This window comes from Lacerta agilis, chromosome 1, assembly GCF_009819535.1.
Source record: "Lacerta agilis isolate rLacAgi1 chromosome 1, rLacAgi1.pri, whole genome shotgun sequence".
NCBI lineage: Eukaryota > Metazoa > Chordata > Lepidosauria > Squamata > Lacertidae > Lacerta > Lacerta agilis.
In genome coordinates this window covers 109,947,113-109,968,873 of record NC_046312.1, presented here as the reverse complement: position 1 = coordinate 109,968,873, position 21,761 = coordinate 109,947,113, and the positions used below count along the sequence as shown (strand labels likewise).

Sequence of the window (21,761 nt, the reverse complement as noted above, 5' to 3'; positions counted from 1 at the left end):
GCAGATGGGTGGGCGTCACATTTATCTTTTGATGAAAATCTGCCCAGAATGATTCTCCACCAAGCAATTGGTTAGTTAGGGGCCATCACATAATGTTCTGGGTTTGCACAGAACACTAAAACATAAGTTATTAAGCTATGCTTTATTAAACTGTGGCTTAGTATGAATCCTGACCAGCTGCTTCACTGTGCTTTATTTGCTACAGCATATACTTTTTTCCTGCCCAGCTTATTCGGCAGCCCGGTCTAGATTTCTGTCCCCCCTTCTGATAGGACAAGCTGACGGAACCCAGGAGGCTAAATTAATTCATTTATTGAACGACGAGGAACCGAGTAGATCTCTTACAGTCACTAGATTTTTGATAAATGTCCTATCCCAGAAAAAGAGAAATGGGTCACTGCATAGTTTCGATACTTTAACTAATACCAAGTATCATTAAGAGGAAATTAAGTTATTAATCAACTGTTAAATTAAGTTTTAGCTGAATCCCTATGCTGTATATGTATTAACTAAATTGAGGTAAAATGTTGTTCTTGATGGGTTGCTTAGATTTGATATTGTTAAATTGCAGCAGCTGCTGCCTCGTGTTTTTTTTAATTGTCTTATGTCGAGTTGTTTTAAATTCTATGTTTCGTTCACTTGTCTGATTTGTTCTTGATATGGGCCAATGGCCGTAATAAATTTTACTTACTACCAAGAAGCCACAATCTGAAATCATGATTTGTTGTTGACTTTATAAACCTCGGTTTGCTTCAACTATGGCTTGGTGTTCTGGGTGAACACAGCACCCTTCCTTAATCATTGTTGACCACCCCACCACAGATGCTCCCCGCAAAGGAATGAGGCAAGAGCCGCTGAAAAACAAAAAAAGACTTGGGAGAAATGAGTCAGGGTTTCTCTTGTGTTGCAGTTTGTGGGACAAATCATGCACTGAGAACTGTTCCTTGTTATACTGAGTGGGTGAGGAAACACCATGAAGATATTTATCACCATGGTGAGTATAATGTTTTGTTGGAATCTTGGTTTGGAAAAAGTTTGTGCTAAAACTGCCCCTGGATTTTTTATAGTATAAACATCCTTTGCGGAGGGGTACTGTCGGGCAGGATAGGACTGAAAGAAGGGCAGTTGTTTGAGTTATTTGAAATAAGTGTACATTACCTATTCAGTGTAAGGTGGCTTACAAGAAAAGTAGGACATAATAAAAGCAGCAATGTATACAAGAGATAACCATAAAATTAGCAACAAAATAATTTAAATGCAGCTGCAGTCAAATGCACCAAAAAACTTGCCAAAGTGACAATATTGCAGATATAAGAGATATAGATATTATAGATATAGATATATATACATTCAGCCTTTTGTTTTATTTTCACTCTAAATTGGAACTCATATTCACTTGGTTTGGCCATGCTATCCATGGCCTTCAGATGTGGTTGGACTCCAGCTTCTATCCTCCCCCAGCTAGCACAGGGATAGAGGAGCTGGAGTCCATTCCCGCCTGTGGTGTAATGCAAAACAACAGCAACAGCTGCAGTTTTAATTAACTGCATCAAGTTGGTTCCCACTATTTTGAACCAAAGGTGGCTTCTAATAATTTAAGAAGATGGACAGTTTGTGATGCAAAAACAGAGGCCGTATTTTGTACTGTATGCTTCGCTCTGCATCTGACGAAGAAGCAGCAACAAAATGTGCAATGAAGATCACGCACCTTATAACAATCTGACCCAGTACAAGACGAGTCATAATAAAAAAATGTAACTTTAAAATAAACAACTTCTATCAATTAAAGTAATATTCAAAAAAGCAATTCATTAGAATACAATAAAATTAAATATCAGCAAGTAATGATGAAACAGAAATTCACTCTTAACAATTACAATGAATAATTACTAAACTATAATCTAAATAAATAAATAAGTGTCTGTCATTAAGGTGCTACAAGACTCCTTGTTCTTTTTGATGCAACAGCCTAACACAACTACACCTTTGGATATTACCTCTTTGTTTGGCTAACTACTGTGTTTAAACCCCAAACCCTGCCCCAAATCTATTTTTGGGGTAATGGGTGGTGGGTGAGGTAGCAATTCAGTTTTCATTATATGCACCAGCCTATTTAAACCACAGCAAGTGGTCCAGCTTGGACCGAGGTCGTTACATGATTTGTACACACAAGAATGTTTGTAAGATTAGCCCCAGGGGTGTTATTAGAAACACAAGAAAACAAGAAATAGGATACATCTACTGTATATGAATGAATGGTGCATAGACACATGATTCATAAACATTGCCCTTTCCCCCTCCAGCATGCTTTTAATCAAGCAATCCCAGGCCACCTTAGCGATCGTATTAACTGTGCAAATGAACTGGCCAACACCAACGTGATGACTCAGCCAGAAAAGGGCCTTTAGTTTTATTTATTTTTTAAAAAATAAAGCCTAAGTGAAGCCACCTGTGGAACCATTTGTGAAAACAGAGCAGAGAAAGCCGTCAAGTGATGTGAGTGCAACAGCCGGGCAAGACAGCAACCATACTGTAGTATGAGGGACAAACCACAACTTGTGGCTTCTAGGGCTGGGGGCCAAGACTATATGTTTTGACGCATCTCATGTTCACACTCGCCCTTCCAGTAACTGTCACTGTGGGTTTCTCTTCATGCATTTTCGTCTCCACCCCCATTGTTCAGCCCAGACACTGAGCTCCAGCTCCGAGGGCCTTCTGGTGGGTCCCTCACTGCGAGAAGTGAGGTTACAGGGAAGCAGGGGGCCTTCTTGGTGGTGGTGCCCACCCTGTGGAACGCCCTCCCATCAGATGTCAAGGAAATAAACAACTATCTGACTTTTAGAAGACATCTGAAGGCAGCCCTGTTTAGGGAAGTTTAATTTAATGTTTGATGTTTTGTCATGTTTTTAATATTCTGTTGGGAGCCACTCAGAATGGCTGGGGGAAACCCAGCCAGACGGGTGGGGTATAAATAATAAAATTATTATTATTATTATTATTATTATTATTATTATTATTCGACAGTGGAATGGTCTCCCTGGGGAGGTGGTGGACTCTCCTTCCTTAGAGGTTTATAAGCAGAGGCTGGATGGCCATCTGTCATGGATGATTTAGTGTTTGCGCAGGGTTTTTGTGTCAGTCATGTGGGTAGGTCCTTTATTTATATATTTATCAGTTGACAGCACAGTTGTAAAAAAAGGGGGGGGATTCCAGCTATATCTGTCGCACAGAGTGGTCACAACGGATGAAGGAACTAAGGGACGATGGTGTAATCCTGTCAGCCAAAATGGAGGGTGCTATCAGTCTCTGCTGCTGGGTAAACTGGGTAAAGTATATTTTCTTGCAAATTCCTGTTCCTCCACCTCCTGAGAATCTACCTGATGGAAATGACAGGACTGTCATTAAAACATCATCTCTCCTTGGGAGTTTATTGGCACTCCATCTCCAGCTGCTAGTCAGGAGAAGGCCACACCCAGGCTGACAGGACTCTTTATTTTATTGGACTGGACTCTGTATTCCCTTGTGGTCCGTCCACGTAGCTCTGTGACACGCAGACAGTAGCCTTTTGCACTCCTTGACCTTTGGGCCTCATTTTGGGGGTGGGGGAACAACAACAAACAACAACATTTTTCATCTCCTCTTTGGACCTATATCTTCTAATCTATACAATTGCTAGTTGTCAGGAGGGCAGCCGAGACTCATTGTTTTTCACTAATGCTGGTTGTCTTAAAAAGCAATCCAAAGGGCAGCCTACCCTGTCAAGCTCCTCATTCCAGAAATCTTTCTTTGAATCTGTTGGCCCTCGCTAAAAGGCAAATACAACATTACTGATTCATAGCTGAGATGGTTTGTTTTAAGAAGTTGCTATTCCCACATGCTGGGGTCGGGATGCTGAACAATTGGCTTCAGAGCGAGGATTTGGAGAATATGACATTAAATACAAAATACATATGAAAAGCCAGTAAGTTTGAATAATATTTTTTAAGTTTCCAGATCAGTTTGGCTTTAGAGAAGCAATGGGTGCAGACACTAATGCATTTTAAAAGAAAGGTATCAAAGCAGGGTTGTGAAATGTATATATTCTGTTTGTGGTGAATGAACTTTGAGGTACTTTGGATGTGCTTTAACACACACAAAGTTTGAGCTACAGAGCTCGCATCTTTTTATTCATGTTGCTAAGTCATTCAAAAGACGGAGACTTCAAGTTCCCGACTTAATGCTCTCCAAACCACTGAAGGGGACGAACTGAGTAAACTCAATGAACTATTGTTTCATATTCTTGGCAGCGGCAAAAGAAGCAGAAGAGGCAGCACAATTGAGAGAAACAGATATGGGGCTTAAAGAACAGCGACAACTTGAACGGAAGCAGCGAAAGGATCACTACCTGGTCAGATATAACTAGCAGCAATGGATAGAAACCACCGGTAACCTGTTCACTGGTGTTGTATCCACTTTCAAATGGAGTTAACTGGGGTGATATTGGCTATTAATCCACCTGGCCAAAAGCAGCAGTGGGTTTAACGCTGACAGAAACCAGAGACTTGTCCTCTTTAAATAAATTTGTAATAATAATAATTTATTACTTATACCCCGCCCATCTGACTGGGTCTCCCCAGCCATTCTGGGTGGCTCCCAATAGAATATTAAAAACACGATAAAACATCAAACATTAAAAACTTCCCTAAACAGGGCTGCCTTCAGATGTCTTCTAAAAGTCAGATAGTTGTTTATTTCCTTGACAACTGATGGGAGGGCATTCCACAGGGCAGGTGCCACTACCGAGAAGGCCCTGTGCCTGCTTCCCTGTAACTTGGCTTTCCGCAGTGAGGGAACCGCCAGAAGGCCCTCAGAGCTGGACCTCAGTGTCCAGGCTGAACGATGGGGGTGTGGAGATGCTCCTTCAGGTATACTGAGCCGAGGCCGTTTAGGGCTTTAAAGGTCAGCACCAACACTTTGAATTGTGCTTGGAAACGTACTGGAAGCCAATGTAGGTCTTTCAGGACCGGTGTTATATGGTCTCGGCAGCCACTCCCACTCACCAGTCTAGCTGCTGCATTGGATATTAGACCCAATTGGGTATTTGAAGGGTGCAGAGCTGAGAGCATGCAGGGGACTGGATGGGACAGGAGAAGGAGAGAGGAAGTTCCAATATTGTGTGCACAGAACTTGCTTCTTCTGCATCACTGGATACAGCATCACGGGCATCATTTCTCTACTTTCAAAAGAGCTTCTCTGGCCACCTGGCTGCTTCCTGGCCCAGTTCTGAGTGCTGGCGTTTTACTTCTAAAGCCCTAAATGAACCTGAGTCCAAGTGCCTGAGGTGCCAAGCTGATACTTCAATATCAACTTGACCATATTCTAACATCATCTGCTGATACCCTTTCCCCTGGGCGCCTTCACTGTCCAGAGCGAAGCATAAGGCGTGGGCTTTTTCAGCTGTGATGCCCTGGTTATGGAATGTATGCCCTTCGGGGGGGGGGGGGGGCTTGCCTGGCACTGATATTGTTTTTCTTTTAGGCACCAGGCAAATAGCTATTTATGTGTCTGGGCTTATAAAATGCTTTTCACATTCTTTTAAATTTCATCGACTAAACCTTTATCAGCTGAACTCATCTCTCTCTCTCTCTCTTTATAAAAAAAATGCATTAGTGGTGTTTTTTGTGTTTTTTTGGGTGGGGTGGTCATATTTAAATCTTGTAAACCACTCGGCAATAAAAGGGTGCTATTAAAAGTTTTAAAAGCTTTAAATAAATAAAAGGCTGGATTATGATCAGAGAGATATTTGTGCACCCTGCTACCTTCCAAGGTGCTGTTGGAGGGGGAATGTTTTCTGTTGCAGATTCCAGGCTGCAAAAGTGCCTGTCTGTTATCTTGATGGCATTCCGATGCCGGCAAAAGGATATATTTGCTCCAGGATCCTTTTGCCTTGTGAAATATTTTATTTGTCTAGTTCCCAAGCAAACAGAGACTTCTCTGGCTGACCTCAGGGGATGGGCAGAATTGTTTTTGGGGTAGGAGGGGCGTGTGTTGTCTTTTCAGCATCCTATTTCTAAGCCGTTTAGAGTTTAAAGGCAATTGTCAGGCTTATATTCAAACTGCTTTATTGCATAAACAAGTAGTAATGTGCATTTTTTAATCATCATCATAGCAGGTGTAATCACAAAACACAAGATAGCATGGCTGATACTAATTTGATGGTTTTCAAATTTATTTTGAATGTTGGCATGGTTTTGGGGGCCTCAGTTTAGTCATATTTCGTTTTATGGCACATGAGTAAATATTAATATATTTGGGGGTGGAATCTCTTTACAGCAGTCTTTGGAATGTTTACATGTACATTTATGCTTTTCAGAATAAAGAGTATGGTATGAGATTTGGGGCTACTAACATGAGTTTGGCTAAACTGCGGGAGGCAGTGAAGGATAGGCGTGCCTGGCGTGCTCTGGTCCATGGGGTCACGAAGAGTCGGACACGACTGAACGACTGAACAACAACAACAATGAGATTTGGGATCACTGAGAAGGAGAAATTCATTTGCTCTGGAAGTCTTCCCCGTGTGTTGATGAGCGATGCCAAAGGCTGGACCCCTCTGCAAGCTTAGGTCAAACATGATCAAACAAGTCATCATGAAACTTTGTCTTACCTTGACTTTCTTACCAAGTCGATCCTTCCATTTCTCAGCGATGGAGCCTTCTACCAAGAGCAACCTACACATTTACAGGAAAACAACGTCAACAATGCATCTTAATATATGATATGATACGATGTGTGCCACACACACACACACACACACACACACACCATAATGAATATATTTAGGGACAAAGGGAATGCTTATATGGTTCAAGAAGGGGGGAAAAGCAACATATGAAGGCAGAGGTCACCAATATGAAGCCCTCCCATCTCTCCCTGCCAGCATGACCAACGGTCAGGGGTGATAGCAGTTGTGGCCAACTATGGACTACCACTCAACTGCTAGTCACTTCCCTGGTAATTGCCACACACACACACACACACACACCTCTACATCCCTAGAAGTATTTTCTGGCAGCTCCATTACTCGCTGAGGGAAAGGTACTTATGTTACTTTTGTTTCCACACTTTAAAGCCTTGACCATAGCTGTCAACCCTCCCTGCTGTTTCCCAATGCTATAATAAGGGAATTTCCCGGAAAAAAAGAGAGGAAAAGGTTGACAGCTATGGTCTGGACCAATGTGTCAAGGAGCATCTTCTTCCATATGTATCAACCTGACTACTGATACATCTTCAGTTCATCATACTTACAAGACCTTTGGAAGGCTAGGTCCCAATGTGCAATGGGACCTTTTCTGTAGCGGTACAAACCGATGTAGCAACCCCTCTTCAGGAAGGCCCACCATAGAGAGTGAGGGGAGAAAGAAAAGTTTACCTCGAGCGCTCTTCGTCTTCATAACCCATGATGATGTATTCTTCGTTAGCACTGAGAGGTGGGCAGAGGCAGCCAGAGTTTGTGTACAGGTTTACAGTGTCCTTAGGAATGTTCACCAAGGAAGATTTTAGTATCTCCTTCACTTCCACCACTGCAGTGACATCGTGACATTTGGTCTTCACCTCCTTCACTTTAGCTCGAATGACTGGAGAAAAATAACAGAAAGAGGAGTTAAGGTTACGGCACCCAGAGCTGCATCAGCCCAAAGCGTTTGCTGCTTTTAATATTTATTTTCTTCTCCTCCTGAGACCAATGCCATGTCTGCTTGTTTGTTTTTAATGGAAGTCTTATCGTCATGTTATGGTGCTGTTTATTTTGTTATCGTGCTAATTATTATTCCACGCGGGGGCCCTGCAACACAGTGGCTTGTTTGTTTGTCTATATACTTCTTCATGCCCAAATCAGCTTCTACTTTGTATACTTTTATGAAGTCTTTAAAAAACAACAACCCGGTTACACAAAATATAACCACCTGTAGTTACACTATCAAACAAACCCATTGAAACGCTGAAATGGATAAACACCCATAATCAAAACACACAATAAATCAGGCTCATTAAAATGAAAACACCATTAAAAAAAGAGGTTGAGAGTTCGAAGGAATGTCTCCAAAAGCTGGTGGATTGGCAATACAAGTGGAGCTCCTCATGTTTCGGCAGGACATGCCTGCCATAAACCCAGTGCTACCTGTGGAAAAACCACCCCCCTGTTGCAACGAGAACATGTGGCAATGTTCTAACCACTCTCTTCCATGCTTGCTTTCGCCAGTTTCTCTCCTCTCCCCATTCTGTGCCTAGTAATCCATCCTCGTTAGTCCTTTGGGGGGTTTTCGCCCTCCATTTTGGAGGGATGGATGGATGCACTTGTGCCCAATCCTGTCATGGCCTGGGGTCAGATTCCCTTCTTCAAAGGATGAAGCCAGGGGGTCTAGAATAGGAGAGGGAATAGCGCTGAGGGCCAGAAACACCTTATCAACTGGAAGCATTTCCACAAGCAAAACCCATAGTGTTTCTGGCCTAAGACATCCCACTGCCCTCCTCTGACTCACGAGATCAACCCAGCAACCAGTGAGAGTTGCTCAGTCCATCAGGAGAGTGTGGAGTTTAAGCTGGAAACTGAAAGTTGAATGGTCAGGTGGGGATTTGACTCTCAGTGAGGGAGAGGGACTGTACATGTGTGTTTGGGCAACATCCGTAACCAATAAAGTTGTGGCCTTTTCATGCCCATTAACCTTATTTATTGTGTCCTGTGTCTTTATTTACCACTGGAGGGGTCAGGATATTGACATGCAAAGGCTTTCTTTGAAGGAAAGCACAAAGTCCGGGGCAAAATGCAGACCCCAGCATTCCATCACTGCTTCTACTATTACACAAAAGCTATGAAGCACCAGCAGGAGAGGCAGAAGCTAAGGAAGTCGGCTCTCCATTAAGCTTCCCTGTTGCTGCCTCTGAAAGGCCTTCAGCTAACGCAGCAGCTAGGAGAGGGTGGGAATGCATCTCTCCCATATTTCCATCAAGAACCATCTTTATAATCCTATAGGCAATGTAGTGTAGCGGTTAGAGTGTCACCAAGGACCTAGGAGACCAGGGTTCAAATCCCCATTTGGCCATGAAGCCAGTCACGGCCTCTCAGCCTAACCTACCACCCAGGGTTGTTGTGCTTGGGGAACCACATTTGTCACCTTAAGCTGCTTGGAGAAGAAAGGTATGATATAATGACGAGAGAGAGAGAGAGAGAGAGAGAGAGAGAGAGAGAGAGAGAGAGAGAAAGAAAGAATCTACTAGTTAAAACAATATAATCTTCACATTCTATTCTATGCATAGAAATGGAAGGGTGTGGGGAAGAGGAGCCATTTGACAGGCATTTAAAATTTATTCATTTCCCCCAGCAGCTCTGGCTGAGATCACTTGCCTCGTGAGGGTGTGGACTGGCAAGGGCAAAAGCCAAGGAAACCGCTTCTATCAACCGTTTCCTGCTTCCACTGAACCTTCTGCCCTACTTCAAAGGTAGCTGAAGGCTGCTGTGCTTACCGTAGTTGTAATTGTTCCGAAGATAAGTCTTCTGGGTTGCTTTTATTGGCTTGCATTTGCAGCGCTCTGGGGGAGAAACACAACAGAAATTCCTTGCATCAGAGGAAATAAACACTCAAAAGCCGTAAGCCGCACTATTCAATCTTTCCAGAATTTATTCATATATGCTGAAATGGTAGCAAGTCATTTGTAGTAGAAGCCCAGGCCCTGTTGGATTGTGTGAGTGCCAGCAACAACAGATAACATTCCCTCTTGGAAAAAACTATTAAAGGTTCAGTATCTCCCCCCTCCCCCAATAAAAGTACAAACAAAAAACCAATTTATTCCTGAGCCTAAAACCATGTCAGGCTAGGGCATGTCATTTTTAGGGAGTGAAACTTAATTTTTGCAAATTTTGTTCACTGGGGAGTCTTAAAAATATGTTTTTGGGTGTGAGGAACTGGAATCTGCCATTATTTTTGTGACTGGACAACATTTAGCTTGGTAAGTCTATGCTTGATGAAAGTGCACATAAACTGTGTTTGGAAAACCACAGAATCTCAATTTTACCTTCTGGAAATGTCAGGTAATGCTAAACAACAAAGCTTTATTTATTTTATTATGTATTTATTAAATGTATATACCACCCTTCATCGAAAGACCTCACAGAATAAAATACAGGAGGAAACAAAGGTAAATAATTAAACCAAAACAACAAGACAACAACTCCCGCTTCCCACATAATAAATAGTAAACATAATATGGGCATATAAATATACCTGCAAATGGTTGGCAATCGTTCTTAATGATTTCCATGCAATTTTTCGATTTTACACACATTGCACTTACCAAGCAAAACTAAATTACGTTAATTTAACCAAAATATATTTCGAATTCCCAGGTCATGCTATAACTTTTTAGCGCCAGTCGTTTTGGGAATTTGAAAGTTGAAAAATTCGGGCACCAATCCACATAACGCTACAGGTGCCTCGTGTCTGTCCCACCTTTTATTTCTGGAGCACTTGGCCTGTGTAGGGGAGAGGGGTGTCATCAAACAGCTGGCAGGTTAGGATAGGGGTATGGAGACTCTCTGTAGCTGGCCCTCTGGGCTACCCAACCCCCCAGGTCACATTCCTCACTGGCCCTGCTACACACACACACACATCCTTTGGGGGGTTTTGCCTGGCTGGAAGGTGTTCTTGAATTCTGATAATGCTTCTTGTTTTCCTGGATGGAGGAATGAGAGGGGTTGACATAGCCTGCTACAAAGGAAAAAGCCACATTGGTTTCTGCGCCTACATTTGCCTCCGGCACGAGAAAGGGGTCAGATAGCTCAGATAGAGCTGATGATGCCAAGGTTGCAAGTTCGATCCACTTATGGGAAATGGATCAAAGAGCTTCTATTAATGGTTTCAGGCATGTCCAACAGGTAGATCGTGATCTACCAGTAGATCACTGGACATCTGCGGTAGATCCCTGATAGATCATTGGCTCCCTTCAAAGAAGCTGAACAACTGTGGCTCCCCTAAAAAAAAGCTCAACATTTTACCGCCTCCCCTTTCTGAAAAAACTCAACAACTTTGACCTGCCTGAACCCCAAAAAAGGGAGTAGATCACTGCCAGTTTTTAACTCCGTGAGTAGATGGCAGTCTCTTGGGAGTTGGCCACCCCTGGTTAAATTGATCTTTTAATCTACTCTTTGATGATACCTGAGGGGTGGTTATTTTTATATGTTTTATTACAAATATTGCGTATGTGTGTGTTTTAAATTCTGTTTTACCTCTCTGATTACTTGCTGGGGGTTACTGGGTCATTCCTGTTTTTATTTTGATTGCGTATTTTGTGTTTTTTATATTGTGATTTTATACCTGTGAACCGGTATAGGGCAGTATGTAAACTTAAAAATAAATAAATAAATAAATATTCCTGCATTTCAGGGAGTTGGAGTAACTCTGCAATTCTATAATCCCTAGCTTAGGGGAAGTAAACAAACAATTTGGAGAGGAGAAACTTATACTGGTGATCACCCAATATCTACTCCCCTCCCCCACTCCAACTGAGGCAGGTTTAGAAGAGTGTGACCAGTTCACCCGTATTGGGGGCTTAGCCAAGAGGGCATTGCTGGGATGCCAAAACATTGATGTAGAACGGAAGGCGAGGGGCAGGGGGCACCAAATTTTGGCATCGCACAGGGCACCGCTGAAATTTGAAAGCCCAAAGTCCACCACTGCCTCCAACTAAATACCTACGGTGGAGAAATGTGAAACCAAGGATTGGTTGGCTCTGTAACATAGGCAGTCATTGGACCAAAAGCCTCCCTCTAGCATGCTTAGAAATTTTCACTCTTGAGTGTCAAATGGTTGCTGGTAAGGCTGACCAGCAGGCAAATCTCCCCTGGTCAGCCAACTGGTGGTCTATACCAGAAAATAGCAGGGAAGAGGAAGGACCCTGAGGAAGTAGAGAGTGGCTGAAGGCTGAAGGCAGGAGGAAGTCTAGCAGAAAAGGAAGAATAAACTATGGAGCAAGCAGGATTGCTGAGGGAGGGAGACGTCCACAAGAGGCAGGAGGAGTTGGGCTATGTGTTAAGGCAGAAAATGGGGGCAATGGGTCAAAGGAAGGAAGAAGAGAGGAAGTGAAGGGCCTCAGAAAAGGTGGGAAATACATGCAATTTTTAAAATGTGAAAAGCAAGCACAACAAACACACATACATTTGCAGGAATGCGGCGGAAGAGAGAATGGCCAACTGGAAGCGAGTATCAAGGAATATTGTCACTAGTGAGAGGATAAGAATGCCCACTGTGTTTTTCGCATGAATCTTCAGGAATTTGTATCTCAGATCGAAAGAGGCAAGGGGGCGGCTGCGTTCCACCCTTTGCGACTGCCCTTCCCTTTAACGGTGGTTAAAGGGAAGGGCAGTCGCAAAGGGTGGAACGCTGAAAGGTCAACCCCGAACTTGACTGGAAAGATGGGTTTGGGGTTAGGCACTGGAGGGAGAGAGGGGGGTGGCAGTCATGGGGGTGCTTGGGACGGGGGAGAGCATTTCCAGTCATAACGTGAGGCGCAGCAAGGGATGATGGGCAGAGTCACATGAGAGAGCAGGGGACCTCTGGGTGGCAGAGCAGGAATGGAAAGGTCACTACAAATACACGGCCACTCCCAAGAATATAATGGCTCTTTGGCTGCATAAAACTCGGGCGATGGAAGAATTTGCACCTGTCTAAAATATTATCTTTAAAAAACAGAAATCTAGAGAATCTTTTAAGCAACTTTTCTTTAAAAAAGAAAGGCTTATGAAACAGACAAAAATGTCATTTCCTAGCCAAAGGAAGAGGGGTAATATTTACACATAAGGTTTTGCCAGCTGACGTTGCCAGGGATGAGACGTGACTTGATTAGATTTTGCACAGAGACATTATTCACCAGCGAAAATAACACACCAAAGAGAACCTCCAACTTTCTTTTGAAATGCTCAGCCCAAGGTTTTTTTTCTTTGAACAATAGCGTATAATCCTCACTGGAGGGCAATGCTTAAAATGCAGAAGTAATAATGCTCTGTGTGTTCCTACAGCACTTTTTAGAATAGCTCAAAGTGTTTCACACACCATTTTCTTATTGTTAATTCTTATAGCAAGGATGGGGAACCTGGCGCCTTCAATATGTGGTTGGAGTACAGCTCACATCCTTCCTCACCATTGGCCATGCTGGCTGGGGCTGATGGGAGCTGGAGTCCCAAGAACGACTGGAGGACACCAGGTACCCCATTTGTGCCTTACGAAAATTCTGCATGGCAGGCGGATTTCACTTCTGGGGAACCTGTGGTCATCCAGATATTGTTGGATTCCAATGCCTATCAACCTCCACCAGCATGGTTCAATGTCAAGGATGATGGAAGTTGTAGTCCAATAACAACTGGAGGGCTATAGGTTTCCTGTTCTTGGTGCGGATGATATTCAGCTGGGTGGACCAGTGGTCTGATTCGGTAAAGTGCAGCAGCATCCTTTGACCCTAACCTCAAGTGTCCTTGCATATCTTTATTCACCTCCAAACCAGATAAAAATAAGCTGTCAGGCTATTGGTCTCTCTAACCCAGTACAGACGTACCTTGGATCCCGAATGCCTTGGTACGCGGATGTTTTGGCTCCTGCGTATGCTGCAAAACCCGGAAGTGATTGTTCCGGTTTGCAAATGTGCTTTCGGAACCCGAACGTCTGATGGGTTCCGCAGCTTCTGAGCTTCCTGCAGCCAATCAGAAGCCGTGATTTGGTTTTCGAATGTTTTGGAAGTCAAACAGATTCCATTCGACTTCCAAGATACGACTGTACTGACCATGAGGGTTGCTTGAGGAATTCCAACTTCTGTAAGTTCCTATACAAACTGGCCCCATCCTAATGTGTGGGTCAGAACTTGATTCTCCACCAGTATTTGTCCTTCCCGATTGTTCTGAATACAGTTCTCAGATATTTTTTTTAAAGCATTGAAATACACTTCACAGTTTGAGAGAAGATGCGTTAGAAATATGTTTTTGAATTTGTATGCAGAATTTTTTTTAATTGACAGATTAACATAGGAACAGGACAGTACTGATTTGTGGGTGAGCATATAAGAAAGTAACACAAACAAGAAATGAACTGCTTCCCCCATCCTGGTGGTCCACTATACTATTAACAGTTACATGACTCCGGCAGAGACCCTTCCCAGCCCTGCCAATAGAAGGAGCCATTCAATGTCACGCTGAGTAAAAGTACATGAGCAAGGCACTAGCTGAGCTTGTGTGGAAGAAGTTAAATGCAGTATTCACTATAGAACACAATTCAAAACTGCATTAAAAAAACACACACACGAGAGCCAGTGTGGTGTAGTGGTTAAGAGTGGCAGACTCGTAATCTGGAGAACCGAGTTCGCTTCCCCGCTCCTCCACATGCAGCTGCTGGGTGACCTTGGGCTAGTCACACTTCTCTGAAGTCTCTCAGCCCCACTCACTTCACAGAGTATTTGTTGTGGGGGACGAAGGGAAAGGAGAATGTTAGCCGCTTTGAGACTCCTTAGGGTAGTGATAAAGCGGGATATCAAATCCAAAAAAGCACACACATGGTAAAGTCTTGGCTTGTTTGATTCCTTGTTTATTTGCAGGTGTGGGATGTGTTACTTCACGACGAGGGGAAGTCGTGAAGTAACGCACCCCGCAACCACAAATAAACAAGGAATTAAACAAACCAAGACTTTACCATGTGTGTGTTTTTTTTAATGCAGTTTTCTAATTGTGTTCTATTGTGCAAAAGAAGGGCAGGAAACCAGCATGGTACTCATGGCCAGTGTGCAACAGATTACAGTAATCCTAGTACTTCCTTTTGCACAACAAGCTTCTGCTAGTGCAACGGTTGCATCAGATTTCACACTGCACAACCATTATTCTAAGAATAATAATAATAATAATTTATTATTTGTACCCCGCCCATCTGGCTGAGCTTCCCCAGCCACTCTGGGCGGCTCCCAAACGAATGTTAAAACAATACAGCATCAGATATTAAAAGCGTCCCTAAACAGGGCTGCCTTCAGATGTCTCTTAAAAATAGGATAGCTGCTTATTTCCCTTACCCTTATTCTTACCCTTACGCTAGCACAATGGCCCTTTCGCTGGTGATAAGACAACGCTGAATCCAGGCCAGTGATTCCTGCATTGCAGGGGGTTGGACTAGATGGCCCTTGGGGGTCCCTTCCAACTCTACAATTCTGTGATTCTATGAACCATTTACCTGGAGGTGCCAGGGATCGAACCAGGAGCATTTTGCACACCAAGCACGTGCTCCGCCACTAAACTAAGTAAAAGGCAAATTTATACATGTCTCCCTGCAGTGCTCTTGATGTGTGTGGGGGGGTGGGAGATACCTTGTACAAAATCACTGCAAAAAGGGGTAGGCTGGCAGAAAAGTAAGCTAGGCAAAAAGACGAAGCAATGAAATAGCGGGAGCCAAAAGGAAGGAGGCCGTCCACTTTGCAGAAGAAGGGCATTCTGCCACACACTACTGAATAAACACAGCACTTGAGTTGCGGCCACAAAGGGCTACAGGACTAGCAACTTTGTAAAACCTACTGGTCAATGTGGTGTGTTTTTTATACAATCAGGACAGTAGAATAGATCCTGGTTTTGGGAAGGGGCACCGGACTTTGGCCCACAGCCACTCAGGCATGATGGAACAAGGAAGATAAGAGGATTCGCCGGCAGGGAAATTGAGGGTAAGCTCTGGTAGGTGCTGGAGAGAGAAGGGCTTTAAAGAACTTGACACAATGATATTTCAAGATGCAGTTGCTGTAAAGCCCGATGGAGATCAGCTTTAGGGAATCCCATACTGGATTCTATAACTACTCTCCTTTACAATAGATCTACAGACAGGCTAAAACCCAGCTTTGTCCAAGAAAGAACATAATTTCTAAAAAAATGAACATTGGGGGGAAACACTTCAACTACAAGGTTTTAAAAGCTTCTTTACATCACTCCCATCACAGAAAGCAATATATATAATTTTACTCTTAGACGGGGCAAGGCACAACATAGCAACGCAAGAGTCATCTTTTTATAAAATACAACTTTCAAGGGAGGCCTGATGCCATTTCAGTAAAGGATGGCGTACGTATTCGAATGCTGAGCAATCCTAACACGGCAGCCCCTAGCCCAAACGGATACATCTCCCTTTGAGCAGGACCCAACTTTAACGCACACTTGCATTCAACCTCCCACCTTGGCCTGCAGGGTGAGGGGGCTCCCTTGGTCCTCCAAGAGGTCCCACAGGGCTTTCCTTATCTGCAAACGATGCACAGCCGTAACTTCTGTGAGAAATAATGGAATTGCTCGTCATCCCAGGCAAGAAGTAACTATCTGTGCATCAATTGCCACGGGGCCTGTCTGTATCCATGCAAGTCCTCTGTCATCTATTGCCCTCCAAGCCTCCAGAGGTGTAGAAGATACTGATCAAGATGGACTCGGTATCAAGCGCTTCCTCTTACGCCCAGGGACAGTATCACAGCACACATGCAGGCTCAAATGAACAGAGAGCCATGATTTGTGGACACCACCCATGTCCTCCCTCCTACATTTCAACGTCACATTGAGGGTTTTTCACACATTACACCAAACGGAAGTGGAAGCTGCCCTTTTGCACGTCTGTACAAGTAACCCTCACAGCCCAAGAGTGCTCTCAAGTTGATGGGGAAAGGGATTTTGTGTCGGAGGGAGAGACATGGAGATTAGCCATGTGGACAGTAGATTTGCAGGACCCTGATAAAGCAAGAACTGCCCATAAAACCCCCATTCAGCAACTGCATTTCATTAATGCACTGGCTCTTTGACACATGAAGGATAGAGTTCACTTGCATTCAGCGCCTCTAAAGTTTTGCTGTTTTCTTAAATCTCCAGGTATCTTTCTTGTTGCCTGTCTGGCTCTGTGGGCAGAAACAATCAGAGGACCTCCCCCACCACCACCACCACCCAGCCATCATGTTGCTGTCATGACACAATCACGACACATCATGGCATTATCACGCCACTGTCGTGACATACCATGACATTATCACGCCACTGTCATGACACATCAAGACGCTATCGCGTCACTGCATTGTTAAGATCTGCTCTCAAGACAGTGATACACATAGCTCAATTGGTCAAGCACGAGGCCCCTTAATCTCAGGGTTGTGGGTTTGAGTGCCACATTGGGCGCAAGGTTCCTGCATTGCAGGGGGTTGGACTGGATGACCCTTGTGACCCCTTCCAACTCTACCATTCTATGATTCTATAAGAAAAAGAAGAAATGATTAGATAAAATGTACTCACCATTGCCGGCGCCTCTACAGTTGCCATTATTAGACTCCATAGGGAAATCTGGCATGAATTGTTAAATATGTAAAGAAATGTTAGTATTTTTAATATTGTATTATGTCAACACAGCCACATCAAAATGCTCCAATTTTAATACACTAAATATTAGAAAATAACGAAGACTATATTGATGTGGGGTGGGGGGCTCCCGATATGTAGACAATGGCTTAAAATCAGGGACCAAGCATATGATCCCAGGTTTCCTGGTGGCAAATGGAGTTGGCTGCACACTCAGAGCACTTTTGGGTGCTGCTGTTGACAACTGGGCAGCCTAGCTTGCGCGCAGAGCTGGATCAGAGCCCTTCTTTTTAACAGAAGCAAGAAAAAGATGAGGTGTGAAAAAAGCTGAAGCAAACCTATCTGTTTTTAAACACGTATCTGTGACTTATGGCAGTGGTGAGCATGCCCTGTACCTCCCACCACGCATATGGAGAAATGCTTATTTGGGTAAGGTGAGTTCCAGCAGTCTGTCTACTCCTTTTTGGAAGCAGGTGACCAGAGCCTGTTTATTTCGGAATTTACACAAGTGAGCTTTGGCTCCCACAGCGGCGACAAAAATTCAGGAAACAGTACTCAAAACCAACCAACCTAGGGCTGTCAGCCAGCTAGAATGTGTTCATTAATCAACTTCCATTTAAATGGTAAATCACCCCATCAAGTAAGTTTAAATATATATGCATATCACAAAAATACTTAAGCGTCTTTTTTGAGATCCTGAAGTCTAAGATGTTGTGTGCAGCTCAATTAATCAAAGGTCTCCTCTCATTGCTAGAAGAAAGGACCATTCTTGATATTTTCAGTTTCCTTCCCTATGACAACAGTACATCAGAACCAAAATAGACTTAAAAACAAACAAAATTTGCTACCCTATTAGTTGAAATGTTCATTTACGATTAAAACTGCCCACCAGTTAATCAAATAAAGCTTTTGTTACGCTATCTGTTGGTCAGTGAATTAAATGTTGCAGCTGCGCGTAACAAAATCGTTAACATGTTGCAGATTATCTGAGATATAGATATATATATATTTACTATTATATCTACTAAGGGAGGAGTTCAGTATTGTGCTATGGCGATCATTCTAACAGGACAAGAATTTCAACTTGCCAGCAAGAACAATCCCTCCTCTACTCTCCCCCATGCAGTATTCTGGGGGTTCTCCTGAACTCCCCCAAACCATTTGTGGGGGCACAAAGGGTTGAGAGGGGGGAAAACCTAATTGCACAAGCAGAGGTCCTTGCACAGGACCTCCACTGACAGGCTTGTTTGTTGAATTTTGCCCTAGATGTTTTGGAAAAAAATTTTTTTTGTTCACTATGCATTTGGACACCTAAAGAGCTCACCACCCAAATGTGTACAATGGTTCCTGAGATCAAGGAGCAAGTTTCCATCTAAGTTTGGATACAATTGGATTCAATTATGAAAGTAAAGAATTGACTGAACTTTTCCAGTGGCAGACTTTGGTGGTCTCAAATTTCAGTGACGCCCCCTTGCCTCTTGCCTTCCATTCTACATCATAGTTGTGGCGCCCCCGAAGCTCTGCACCCAGTGCGACCGAACGGGTCATGCTCCCCTAAATCTGCCCCTGACTTTTCAAAAATGCACTGATTTATTTATTTATTTTGTTTCGTAGAATTCCCAAGCAACGAGGCTGCTTGAACATGTGTGCGCGTGTATATTGCACTTGGCATAAAACTCGGAATCAGCAGCCAGAGCATTAACTGCTACATTAGTAAATACTGAGCATGAGAAAAGAAAAAAGTAAAGAGAAGAACAACAGCTTCACCAGATTCAAAAGTCTCAAGCGGCTCTCAAGGGCACTGGCTCTGCATCCTTTTCGAGCGTCTGTGGGGCGCAGAGGGCGAAAAGAACCCACTGTGCCAGCCCAGCCTTCGCCGTCATGCGCTCATGTGGGGCGCGGAGGGGTCGGGGAGCCTGTGCTCCAGCCCAGCCTGCACCCACTGGAGCCAAGTGGGGCTGTGCTGCACTGCCTGCCTGCCGGCCGGCCCACCCACCCACACAGGGAGGAGTCCAGCTGGCCAATGTGGCTCTTGGCAGGTGAATCCCTCCCCCATCCCCAGTGGGCAGTCATTCAGCGAGGGAGCTGGGGACACGGCGATGAGGCCAGGCCAGGCTCTGGGGCCCAGAGACCTGGAAAAGGCAGGATGGAATGGAGATCCCTGCATGTGGGCATCTGGTTTGCGCCCCCTAAAAATCAAGCATCCAAGGCTATGGCCCACCTGGCCCTCCCCATGCTATGCCCTGCCCCGGCTCAAGGGTTTCAGGTCTTGCCCAGCCCCACCTGGGGCTGGCAGGGTTTGAACCAAGGACCTTTTTGCACACAAAACATGTGCCATGATGCTGAGCTGTGCCCTCCTCAGGAAACTCTTGAACCAACGATATGGTGGCCCCTAACACAATATAAGCTGTATGATTATTATTTTTCCTCCTCCAGTCCTTTATCTCACAATGTAGCGGTAAATGCCAAACTCATGCAATGAGCCCCTGAGACTGCGGCCTCATTTGGCATCACGCACTGCTCTCCCAGATTCTGCCTATACTGAATGATACATCAGATGTGCCCATCAGGCTGACCAAGATTTGTGGCCAAAAATGCCTATACACTGACCTCCTTCCTCTAGGCACTTCAGCCTACATCCCAAGTGGAATGCGGTTGTCACTTTGGTCTAAACCACTGAGCCTCTTGGTCTTGCTGATCAGAAGGTCAGCGGTTCGAATCCCCATGATGGAGTGAGCTCCTGTTGCTTTTTCCCAGCTCCTACCAACCTAGCAGTTCAAAAGCACACCAGTGCAAGTAGATAAATAGGTACCACTGCGGCGGGAAAGTAAACGGCGTTTCCGTGAGCTCTGGTTTCTGTCACAGTGTCCCGTTGCACCAGAAGCAGTTTAGTCATGCTGGCCACATGACCCGGAAAGCTGTCTGTGGACAAACGCCGGCTCCCTCGGCCTGAAAGCGAGATGTGCACTGCACCCCATAGTCGCCTTTGACTGGACTTAACCATCCAGGGGTCCTATACCTTTACCTTTCACCTTCACACCCCTAGTTACTCTGTTGCAGACAACATTCTCAACTCCAGAAACCAGATCCAAATTAGCAACTAACTAGAATAGAAATGTTTTATTCTACTTTTAGAAGGCAGAATTATATTCCTTGGGGGAAAGTGGGCGGAGTGGGAGACAGACAGAGACAGAGACAGAGAGAGAGAGAGAGAGAGAGGAGAGAGAGGGGGGAGAGAGAAATGATTTCTACATAGTGGCTGGCGTGTTTGTTTAATTTTTTTAATCAGAATTTAGAATGTCATCATGTTCCCATTCAGTGAAAGAAAGAAAGTGTTCATGGATTTCAGGCTGGAATCATTCAATGAAACTATTGTGCTCCTTGTGGTCCCTCGTAATAGGTAACTTTGGGGCAATTTGACAGAAAAAGACTTCTCTCCGCTTTTGAATGCGACTGCTCTTAAATGGCTGCAGGCTCTGCCAAGGCTGGTTTCAGTGCAGATCTTGTTTTTCAGGAGTGCTGGGAAGCATCTCCACATGATGGGAGGAAGATGTTTGCAAAAAACCTCAATATGAGACATTCACAAGCTCCCTCCTTGCTTGGGCACTCAAAACCACTTGCGCTGAAACCTTCCCAGCAGGTATCAGCCCAACACAGCTGCAACAACAGTCTGTACTCTGTCTACAGACAGACCCAGGGAGTTCGGTTTAGAAAGGCTGGAGCTTGAAGAGCAGATGTCAAAATACAAAGCAGAGAGAGAAGCCGGAGTTGGAATCAGCCTGAGGAGGGAGATGGGGACCAAGCCGAGCTGCTCTGCTGAGCCAAAGGCAGAGAAATGGGGAACGTTTTTGACAAAACAGCAATGACTGATGTTTTAAATGGGTCTGACTTCAACACTGCAGGATATCATTGGTAGCAAACATGGTGGCCGTCTGGATATTGCTGTTTTTATGGCTCTATTCTGTTGTTTCCATGTTTGTATTCATGCACACTACTTGGTGATTTTGAGGTTTATAAATGATTTTACATAAAAGAAATACATCATATCATCTTTAACCAACAGCCAGGTTGGCTGGGGCTCAGGGACATTGGTGTCCAACAACATCCAGAGGACACCTACAGGTGAAACTCGAAAAATTAGAATATCATGGAAAAGTCCATTTATGTCAGCAATTGTTTTCATTAGCTACTGGAGTTTAATATATGAGATAGACTCATGACATGCAAAGCGAGATATGTCAAGCCTTTGCTTGTTATAATTGTGATGATTATGGCATATAGCTGATGAAAATCCCAAAGTTGAAATTGTTAATTTGGGGTTCTCATCAGCTGTATGCCATAATCATCACAATTATAACAAATAAAGGCTTGACACATCTCACTTTGCATGTCATGA

General features: G+C 44.1%; 1 protein-coding gene across 2 annotated transcripts in view; it reads right to left on the bottom strand.

Moving 5' to 3' along the window:
• FRZB (frizzled related protein) overlaps positions 1–21,761 on the bottom strand; it is a 31,614-nt gene that overhangs the window by 975 nt on the left and 8,878 nt on the right. Inside the window, exons 2-5 of one of the 2 annotated variants that reach the window (XM_033166927.1) lie at positions 17,303–17,350; positions 9,499–9,564; positions 7,409–7,613; positions 6,644–6,707 (exon numbers count right to left, since the gene is read on the bottom strand). In XM_033166927.1, the coding sequence (XP_033022818.1) occupies positions 6,644–6,707; positions 7,409–7,613; positions 9,499–9,564; positions 17,303–17,350 (383 nt within the window). The remainder of the gene's footprint in view (positions 1–6,643; positions 6,708–7,408; positions 7,614–9,498; positions 9,565–17,302; positions 17,351–21,761) is intronic. The other variant, XM_033166917.1, reaches the window with a different exon arrangement.